Source organism: Anoplopoma fimbria, unplaced genomic scaffold, assembly GCF_027596085.1.
Source record: "Anoplopoma fimbria isolate UVic2021 breed Golden Eagle Sablefish unplaced genomic scaffold, Afim_UVic_2022 Un_contig_8660_pilon_pilon, whole genome shotgun sequence".
Lineage (NCBI taxonomy): Eukaryota > Metazoa > Chordata > Actinopteri > Perciformes > Anoplopomatidae > Anoplopoma > Anoplopoma fimbria.
The window spans coordinates 10,587-20,959 of record NW_026553328.1 but is presented as its reverse complement, the minus strand read 5'-3'; the positions used below and the strand labels follow the sequence as shown (position 1 = coordinate 20,959).

General features: G+C 40.4%; 1 protein-coding gene across 2 annotated transcripts; it reads left to right on the top strand.

Annotated features, from left to right (window-relative positions):
* The first annotated feature begins 258 nt into the window (after nucleotides 1–258).
* Nucleotides 259–10,082, top strand: creb3l4 (cAMP responsive element binding protein 3-like 4). 2 transcript variants are annotated; one of them, XM_054627347.1, is made up of 10 exons: nucleotides 259–847; nucleotides 1,961–2,068; nucleotides 2,155–2,386; nucleotides 3,289–3,395; nucleotides 3,743–3,832; nucleotides 5,871–5,977; nucleotides 6,372–6,440; nucleotides 6,815–6,899; nucleotides 7,345–7,438; nucleotides 8,942–10,082. In XM_054627347.1, the coding sequence occupies exons 2-10, from the start codon at nucleotides 1,964–1,966 to the stop codon at nucleotides 9,256–9,258; spliced, it is 1,206 nt and encodes a 401-aa protein (XP_054483322.1). In that variant the 5' UTR covers nucleotides 259–847; nucleotides 1,961–1,963; the 3' UTR covers nucleotides 9,259–10,082. The 2 variants fall into 2 exon arrangements, with proteins under 2 accessions (XP_054483322.1, XP_054483321.1); XM_054627346.1 differs by lacking the exon at nucleotides 259–847 and adding an exon at nucleotides 894–966.
* The last annotated feature ends 291 nt before the right edge of the window (nucleotides 10,083–10,373 follow it).

Genomic DNA, 10,373 nt, shown 5'->3' with positions numbered 1-10,373 from the left:
GATAGAGAGTATTTCTACACTATAGAAATACTTTATGAAGTAAAACTGAATCTGAATGTTTCACTGCGGACGTTAGGAGGCGATATCTACAAGGAACACCGACAATGAAGCACATGCAAAGAAGAAGAATGAAGGCAGAGGAGGAGAAGAGGAAGAGGAGGAGGAGGAAGAGAGGAGGAGGAGCAGGAGGAGGAGGAAGAGAGGAGGAGGAGCAGGAGGAGGAGGAGGAAGAGAGGAGGAGGAGCAGGAGGAGGAGGAACGGACTGGTTGTTCAGGACGGACTCGGACCGACAGCTGAACTTTTTTTAATGTTTTTATTTTCAGCAGCGGGTTGAAGTCTCTGTTCTCGGTTCTCCTGCAGCCGAACAGGATCCGCAGGTCCGTGATGAGGATCAGGATCAGGAGAGTCTGAACAGGATCAGGAGAGTCTGAAGAGGATCAGGAGAGACTGAACAGGATCAGGAGAGTCTGAACAGGATCAGGAGAGACTGAAGAGGATCAGGAGAGTCTGAACAGGATCAGGAGAGTCTGAACAGGATCAGGAGAGTCTGAACAGGATCAGGAGAGTCTGAACAGGATCAGGAGAGACTGAAGAGGATCAGGAGAGACTGAAGAGGATCAGGAGAGTCTGAACAGGATCAGGAGAGACTGAACAGGATCAGGAGAGTCTGAACAGGATCAGGAGAGTCTGAACAGGATCAGGAGAGACTGAAGAGGATCAGGAGAGTCTGAAGAGGATCAGGAGAGTCTGAACAGGATCAGGAGAGACTGAACAGGATCAGGAGAGTCTGAACAGGATCAGGAGAGACTGAAGAGGATCAGGAGAGTCTGACCTGTCAGAAACTCAGTGAGTGTTTTCTCTTGCTGATCCGGATACACAGTAGTAACAGCCTTCACCTCGACAAAAGTACTAATACTACAGTCTGGAAGTACTCTGATACAAGTAAAACCCGCTACATGTATCAGGTACTTATACTCTACTACATGTATCGGGTACTTATACTCTACTACATGTATCGGGTACTTATACTCTACTACATGTATCAGGTACTTATACTCTACTACATGTATCGGGTACTTATACTCTACTACATGTATCGGGTACTTATACTCTACTACATGTATCAGGTACTTATACTCTACTACATGTATCAGGTACTTATACTCTACTACATGTATCAGGTACTTATACTCTACTACATGTATCATGTACTTATACTCTACTACATGTATCAGGTACTTGTACTCTACTTCATGTATCATGTACTTGTACTCTACTTCATGTATCATGTACTTGTACTCTACTACATGTATCATGTACTTGTACTCTACTTCATGTATCATGTACTTGTACTCTACTACATGTATCATGTACTTGTACTCTACTTCATGTATCAGGTATTACATACATAAAAGACAAGACATTACATGAAATACATCAAAAACAAACTCTATAACTGTTTATACACAAACTATTGTATATCTGAGGAGTTTCACAAAGTTCTTAAAATGACAAAAACAAGTTTATCAGGTTTCTATTCAGGCAGAGTGTGTGTGTGTGTGTGTGTGTGTGTGTGTGTGTGTGTGTGTGTGTGTGTGTGTGTGTGTGTGTGTGTGTGTGTGTGTGTGTGTGTGTGTGTGTGCGTGCGTGGGTGTGTCCCTACCAGGATATCCTCCTCCTGTGTTGTGTGTGTATGTGTATGTGTGTGTGTATGTGTGTGTTTGTGTGTGTTCACGTGTCGGCTGCAGATGTTTATGTGTGTCTGGATAATTGACAGCCAAATATTAATATTAGACACATTACTATTCCTGCTTTTTTTTATCATGATAGATTCCTCCTCTGTTGATGTCTCTGAGGTTTGTATATAAATACAATGTACAAACATATATATATTTATACACATACTGTATATGTATTTATATGTATGTATATGTATGACAGTGGTCTGGTGTGTTTCAGGTCATGGATTCAGAGATCGGTTTGGTGGCAGACAGCTGGCAGCTCGACGCTCCTTTCTTCAGCGGCTCAGAGAACCGTCTGCAGGACTGGACTCTGGACCCGGACTGTGTAAGTCTCAGCATCAGTGGCATCGTGGGTACTACAGGGAGGTCAGCAGTTTGATAAATCGGTCTGCCCTCCTGATTGTGTCTCAGACGCTGAACGACAGCGAGTCAGAGGACGTCCTTCATGGCGTCGACCCAAACGAGGTGTTTCCCAGCGGGCCGCCGGCAGAATCCTCGTCGGAGAGCGACAGCGGCATCTCCGAGGACCCTGTAGCTCCCGTCAGCATTCAGAACACCGTCTATCAGGTGGTTTATGACATCAGCAGCCTGGGCGGCGTGAAGACTGAACCCGGACCAGAGAACGTGGTCTCCATAGAGCTCGGTGGGTTTGGGTTCTGTTTAGATGAAAGCCTGAACATGAGTACAAGTACAGTTAGTACAAGTACAGGTAGTACAGTACAGGGAGTACAAGTACAGGTGGTACAAGTAGAGGTAGTACAAGTACAGGGAGTACAAATACAGGGAGTACAAGTACAGTTAGTACAAGTAGAGGTAGTACAAGTAGAGGTAGTACAAGTAGAGGTAGTACAAGTACAGGGAGTACAAATACAGGGAGTACAAGTACAGTTAGTACAAGTAGAGGTAGTACAAGTAGAGGTAGTACAAGTAGAGGTAGTACAAGTACAGGGAGTACAAATACAGTAAGTACAAGTACAGGTAGTACAAGTACAGGGAGTACAAGTACAGGGAGTACAAATACAGGGAGTACAAGTACAGTTAGTACAAGTAGAGGTAGTACAAGTACAGTTAGTACAAGTAGAGGTAGTACAAGTACAGGGAGTACAAGTACAGTTAGTACAAGTACAGGTAGTACAGTACAGGGAGTACAAGTACAGGTAGTACAAGTAGAGGTAGTACAAGTACAGGGAGTACAAATACAGGGAGTACAAGTACAGTTAGTACAAATAGAGGTAGTACAGGTACAGGGAGTACAAGTACAGTTAGTACAAGTAGAGGCAGTACAAGTACAGGGAGTACAAGTACAGTTAGTACAAGTACAGTTAGTACAAGTAGAGGTAGTACAGGTACAGGTCGTATTTTTAGTCTAGTTACCTCTTATTATTATAATTATCTCTATTTATTTCTGTTCTTGTGCTGCTGCAACAACCGTATTTCTCAGCTGGGATCAGTTCAGGTTTATCTTATCTAAGATCCAAACAGGGATATCTTGATGGTAACTTTTTTTTCGTCAATAACCGTGATGTCACTTCCTGTCCCGTACAGATGAGTGGAGCTCTCAGGTGCTGTTTTCAGACTCGTGCATTGTGAACCAGCTGCCCGTGGTTTCTGCAGAGCGCCTCCATGACCCTCTCAGCCCGGACGGTGTTCTGGTGAGGCTTTGGTTTCAACACTCTGTGTACCTGCAGATGGTCGAGTGGAGATTTGACCTGGAGGACTGACTCTTCTTCTATTGATCGAGCATTTTCAGTAGTTGACCATAAACTGTTAAACAGCCTTTAAACCTGTCTAAAGTCCCACCCCTTTCCTTTAGGCTCTCAATTATCATCAGGGAGACATGCCTGTTTTTATTTGTTTGTGCTATACTGTTAGATTAGATATTCTATGCTTTTATTAATGTACTTCTATTGTCTTCTATATGTCTGTGTTTCTGTTTCATTTCTTTATAAAGCACTTATTTTAGTTTGTGCTATTTAAATCAGCTTGACTACTGTTGCAGCTGTTCCCAGATCTGCAGCTGACTGAGGAGGAACAGAAGCTACTGACACAGGAAGGAGTTTCTCTACCCAACAACCTTCCTCTCACCAAGGTGAGACTGCTGAAAAAGACTTCAGATGTCTCACATACTTTCTAAACCTTCCACTGCAGTTAGATGAACTCAGAGCTTTTAGGAGGTTTTCACTGCACGAATATGAGAAACAGGACAGCATCAACTGACCTCTTCAACAGGCGGCATAAACGAATTGGTGGTGGGTTTTTAGTTTGACATGACAGAGTGAATCACAGTATAGAGACGATGACTGTAAAACGTAGAAGTGCTAGTGTTTCGGGGTGCAGCGGTGTTCACGCCTGTGTCGACCACGACATATGAACAAAACCTGAGTTATTGATTTATAAATGTTTAATGATGACTTCAGCGCACAGAATCATCCAAATATGGCTGAATGGGTATAAATGATTAGTTAATTCCTGATGGGCAGCAGTTTATAGAGCTGCTTCCTCCAGCTTTGATTCAGTTTATAGAGCTGCAGCTTTGATTCAGTTTATAGAGCTGCTTCCTCCAGCTTTGATTCAGTTTATAGAGCTGCTTCCTGAGCTTTGATTCAGTTTATAGAGCTGCAGCTTTGATTCAGTTTATAGAGCTGCTTCCAGATCTTTGATTCAGTTTATAGAGCTGCTTCCAGATCTTTGATTCAGTTTATAGAGCTGCTTTCTGAGCTTTGATTCAGTTTATAGAGCTGCTTCCTGAGCTTTGATTCAGTTTATAGAGCTGCTTCCTCCAGCTTTGATTCAGTTTATAGAGCTGCTTCCTGAGCTTTGATTCAGTTTATAGAGCTGCTTTCTGAGCTTTGATTCAGTTTATAGAGCTGCTTCCAGATCTTTGATTCAGTTTATAGAGCTGCTTCCAGATCTTTGATTCAGTTTATAGAGCTGCTTCCTCCAGCTTTGATTCAGTTTATAGAGCTGCTTCCTGAGCTTTGATTCAGTTTATAGAGCTGCAGCTTTGATTCAGTTTATAGAGCTGCTTCCAGATCTTTGATTCAGTTTATAGAGCTGCTTCCTGAGCTTTGATTCAGTTTATAGAGCTGCAGCTTTGATTCAGTTTATAGAGCTGCTTCCAGATCTTTGATTCAGTTTATAGAGCTGCTTCCAGATCTTTGATTCAGTTTATAGAGCTGCTTCCAGATCTTTGATTCAGTTTATAGAGCTGCTTTCTGAGCTTTGATTCAGTTTATAGAGCTGCTTCCAGATCTTTGATTCAGTTTATAGAGCTGCTTCCAGATCTTTGATTCAGTTTATAGAGCTGCTTCCTCCAGCTTTGATTCAGTTTATAGAGCTGCTTCCTGAGCTTTGATTCAGTTTATAGAGCTGCTTTCTGAGCTTTGATTCAGTTTATAGAGCTGCTTCCAGATCTTTGATTCAGTTTATAGAGCTGCTTCCAGATCTTTGATTCAGTTTATAGAGCTGCTTCCTCCAGCTTTGATTCAGTTTATAGAGCTGCTTCCTGAGCTTTGATTCAGTTTATAGAGCTGCTTCCAGATCTTTGATTCAGTTTATAGAGCTGCTTTCTGAGCTTTGATTCAGTTTATAGAGCTGCTTTCTGAGCTTTGATTCAGTTTATAGAGCTGCTTCCAGATCTTTGATTCAGTTTATAGAGCTGCTTCCAGATCTTTGATTCAGTTTATAGAGCTGCTTCCAGATCTTTGATTCAGTTTATAGAGCTGCTTCCTCCAGCTTTGATTCAGTTTATAGAGCTGCAGCTTTGATTCAGTTTATAGAGCTGCATCCTCCAGCTTTGATTCAGTTTATAGAGCTGCTTCCAGATCTTTGATTCAGTTTATAGAGCTGCTTCCTCCAGCTTTGATTCAGTTTATAGAGCTGCATCCTCCAGCTTTGATTCAGTTTATAGAGCTGCTTACTGCTGTTGAGGGGTGAAAAAGGGCTCAAACCCAGGATGGACGCTTGCAGCAATTTTTACTATTTGAAATATCTTTTTTTCATAACTTGCAGTTCTTGTTTATTTTTATTTTCTATCACTATGATTATTGTGACTGTCATGTCCCACCAATCAGGATAATTAGTCCTGAAATGACCGATGTTAAATTTCACCGAATCTTTATTTGCAGGCTGAAGAAAGAATCCTGAAAAGAGTTCGGCGAAAAATCCGTAACAAGCAGTCGGCTCAGGACAGCCGGCGGAGGAGGAAGGAGTACATTGATGGGCTGGAGAGCAGGTAGCCCCGTTGTGCTGAAATCTCACATTAGAGGATTAATCAATTAGGCATCAGATATAAAATCAATCCCAAATTATTTCATTAATTAATCATAGAACAAAAAAACTCCTGCACACTGTCTCCTTCACTTGCATATAGGTATATTCAGTCACAACGTTTCGGTATGTAGAACTTCATCAGGTTATTAATTAATCATGAAAATACTCTTTAGTTGCAGCTCTGTCTCACATTATGGAAACACGATGCTGATTGTCTGTAAGCAGAGGAGGTTTTTACCAACTATACAAAGTGTGTGTGTGTGTGTGTGTGTGTATGTGTGTGTGTGTGTGTGTGTGTGTGTGTGTGTGTGTGTGTGTGTGTGTGTGTGTGTGTGTGTGTGTGTGTGTGTTAACAGGGCAGTATCTTGCTCTGCACAGAACAAGGAGCTGCAGAGGACAGTGGAGCAGCTGGAAAAGCGCAACATGTACGGCCACATTTATTATTGATTATTGACTGTTTACTGAGTGATGAAGGAATCTGCATTCATAGAATGAAGCAGAGGGCGCTGTGGTCTTCTTCTTCTTCTTTCTGTTAACTTCTTCTGACATCATTTTAAATCTCCCATTTTCAGTTTACAATGATGATAATTCATTTAAAAGTATTTATATATTCTGGGTAATTTGTGATGTAAATGCAAAGAGTAAAAAACTAGAAGAAGTCAAGTTATTTAATCAGCCGTCTCTATTAGTTTCACTCCGAAAAAGAAGATTACTCTGGTTAGTATTCAGATTACTGCTTAAAGTAATGCAATAATGAAAGTGAAACACCTGTTGAATCTTGTGTGTTCTTGCTGTTCAGGTCTCTGCTGGCTCAGCTGCGACAGCTTCAGTCTCTGATCAAACAGACAGTCAGTAAAGGAGCTCAGACCAGCACCTGCTTACTGGTAGGAAACCCACAGGGTGTGTGTGTGTGTGTGTGTGTGTGTGTGTGTGTGTGTGTGTGTGTGTGTGTGTGTGTGTGTGTGTGTGTGTGTGTGTGTGTGTGTGTGTGTGTGTGTGTGTGTGTGTGTGTGTGCATTTTGGTTTGGTGTCTTTAAGATGTATTTGATTTTGATTCAAATTCTCATTTCTGGTTAAAATAGTAAAATACTGTAAATTATGAATAGGGTTTGGTGCCGCTGATTTTAAGGCATGAAACTGCTGTGTTCTTTCAGCCAAACATACAGAAGTGTTGCCTCATGTGGAACAAGTGATGTGTGTCATGCTTCAGCTTTATTCTAAAGTCTGTTTGCACTTTGTCTGAAAACTGACTGTAAGTACACAACTGTAAAGAGGATAATACTTCTTGGCCATGTTGGAAAGAGATAAACTGTGTGTTTGTGTCTTCAGCTCATCCTGGTCTCTCTGGGTCTAATCATCATGCCGAGTTTCAGTCCGTTCATCACCAACTCGTCTTCAGACGAAGACTACAGACCCACAGGAGGTCAGTCCTCTCAACATCACTTCCTGTTTGGATATTTTTTAATCCACTGAAGCTCAGACGGTTGCTGAAATTATAAAAACTATATCAAATAAACATGGATTTGTCAATCTCAATCAAGAGATTTTAGAAAGAAGAAGTCACTTTTTCAAGTGTAAAACTGAAATACATTCTGACCAAACAAGAGACTTAAACTGTTAATGTTGCATTTTTGATTCATTGAGTTTGTTTGTTTTTCTGTGCAATTTATTCTAATTAACTGTTTGTGGAAAGTCCGAGATGGGTGGGGTTAAAAAAAAAAATAATTTATTACAAGAAATCATTATTCACCTTTTCACTTTTTTAAAATGGGCGGCTGTGGCGCAGTGGAGAGCAGGGTAGTTCTCCAATCAGAGATCACAAAGTACTTTACAAGTTAAAAAGAAAAAGAAAAAAACACATATATATATATATTATATATAATAATTCAGATCAGGTCATAAACACAAACATATTTGTTATTATTACATGCTTTCAGTAAACGTACCTACAAACCTTCATTTTAGATCTGTAGTGATACATTTATTACAAAATATATTAAATACCGTCAGAGCTTGAAGTACTGCGTAGCAGTACTCACCAGTATGCAGAACTACATTTTTCTAACACTATGGGTGAATATACACACACCACTTCAACCCTATCGTTTTGAATATTATATAGTATAATAGGCCTCCTATTGCACAACTATATTAATGTAATAATGAAATCTTAACAGATTATGACTAATTCAGTTTAACATGTTAAAGAAATATCAAATAAATAGGAATAAAGAGGAAGAGATTGCTGACACCGGCCGTTGTAAAGTTATGAATCGGTTGTTATATTAATGTTTTTCTTTATTCCTTCAATAATTATTTAAAAAGAGATTAAAACCAGCAGAATTCAGACACCAAATGTTTAACTTGCATCTGAAATATTTTTGTCCCCTAAAGAAGAAACTCCATTTCGTTAATGTCCCCACATTGTTACACAACAGGGAGAATACTGTTGATTTTTTTTCTACTCCAGAAAAGCATCAGTGACCCTCGATCATTATTGAACAGCTGGGCTATAAATCTTGAGTCAGTCAGTTCTTCGGGCTACTGCCGCCTATTCTGGGTTTGAATAAAGAGGGTTAACCTGTGATTAGTTCAGCTGATGTTCCAGCAGTACTAACTCTAGACTAACCTTCTGGTTCTACTGTGAAGTCTGAAGAAGAGCTTTGATAAGGTTAACTCCAGCTTGTTCTAGGCTGTTTTTATTGTGAAACTCTTGAGACAGGAAGCTGTTCCTGTTTCAATGTAAGCTTCCTGCTGATTTCCAATTCAGCTGTTGCTCAGAGGATCTTTGTCAGTAAAGAGACTTCCTACAAGCTAAATTCATCATAACAGCCCTGTCACACATGTGACAGCTCACAATCATTCAGATTACGAACAGTTGAATGGAAGTGTAAAGTTGAAATAATATATTCTTCCAACTTTCTAGTTATTTCCAGAAACATCCTGACAGATCCGTCCTTCTCCCAGCCGACAGCCGACGATGCCGATGTTCCAGCTGTGCAGTCCAACTCCTCGTCACTGCCCTTTGAACTCAGCCAATCAGGACCTGCAGAGGGCGCCGCCATCCTCCAAGAACCAATAGAAACCCCTGAAAATACAGGCTTTGATGCGAGGACTCCCCAATTGGGGAACGACTCGGCTCTCGTTTCCGGACAAACTGAGCCGCTGGTTCTCGGTCTGAGGTTAGCGGTGGCGAAAGAAAGCCGTGATCCCGCCAAACCTGCACACGCTGATGAGATGTAGACTGATGTTTTCAACCCCAATAAAGGGATTTCATGTTCAATGTCTAGCTCAAAGTCATAACCAGAAATGGACGCTCTGAATAATCGCTGGCCGGATTCATCTGGAATTAATTGATTAATGGGTGGTGGTGTTCCTAAAATTTGCCCATAAGAACTACATTGTAATTCAGACCTAACTTCGCCTTTTATGTAAATCTAGTTTGAGCTTAAATAAATAGTGAGATATTTGGTCAAATTTGCTAATTTGCTTTCTTCTCAAGAGTTAGTTAAGAAATTCAAAACCACTGTCAATAAAAAGTTAAACCTAGTTGCTTAGATCGGCACAAAGACTATAAACAGGGATAAATAGCTAGCAACACTTTCCCCACTCAAAGGTAACAACATCCACCTACCAGCACTCCGAAATCTCACTGATAAGTATGTTGTTTGGTTAATTTGTTTAAAACCCCAGAGTATAAAAATGACCCGCTGTGTTTTGTAATGGAGGTTGATGTGGCGGCTCAAAAGTTTCATCTCCGTTTCCAGTCTTTGTGCTAAGCTATGCTAACTGTTAACCGTTTAGCAAAGACCAGCAAATATCTCTGGTGTCACTGTTTTCAAGGAAGCAAAAAGTTTACCTATACCTTTAACCAGTTCATTTGAAAGTGTGTACTTAAACTGCTAAAGAAAAGTCTTGTTTTTTCAGTGTGGCTTGTATTTTTTTTTATTCTTGTATTATTACGTGATGCTAACTCTGCACTCACTTCTTCCATCGCAAAGATTTGGAAAACATGGGGATGGAAATGTATATCTGCGTTTGTCAAAGCTTTTCAAATAAACTCAAAGTGCTTCAGAAATTATTTACGAAGCTTTTCTCTAAATCTAGATGAAAGTAAACACAGGATTAGCTATTGTAGAATATGGATCTACTTCTGGAACAACTTGCCTTACAATAATGTCAAAAAGCAGAACGTGTGTGGGTCAAAGCATGCATTTCCTGTTGGTATAACTCAATTCAATTTCTAAATGTTTGTTCATCGCCCAGTTAAAAGTAATCTGCAGCTCTGCTGTTATGGTAACACAATATGCACAATGCGTCATGTACAGTGGATATAAAAAGTCTACACACCCCTGTTA

What these genes read in the sequence shown, in the direction of transcription:
- creb3l4 (XM_054627346.1), top strand. An exon ending in TCAGCCCGGACGGTGTTCTG is followed by an intron (nt 3,396 to 3,742) that starts GTGAGGCTTTGG and finishes CTACTGTTGCAG; the next exon opens with CTGTTCCCAGATCTGCAGCT. An exon ending in AGACCAGCACCTGCTTACTG is followed by an intron (nt 6,900 to 7,344) that starts GTAGGAAACCCA and finishes TTGTGTCTTCAG; the next exon opens with CTCATCCTGGTCTCTCTGGG.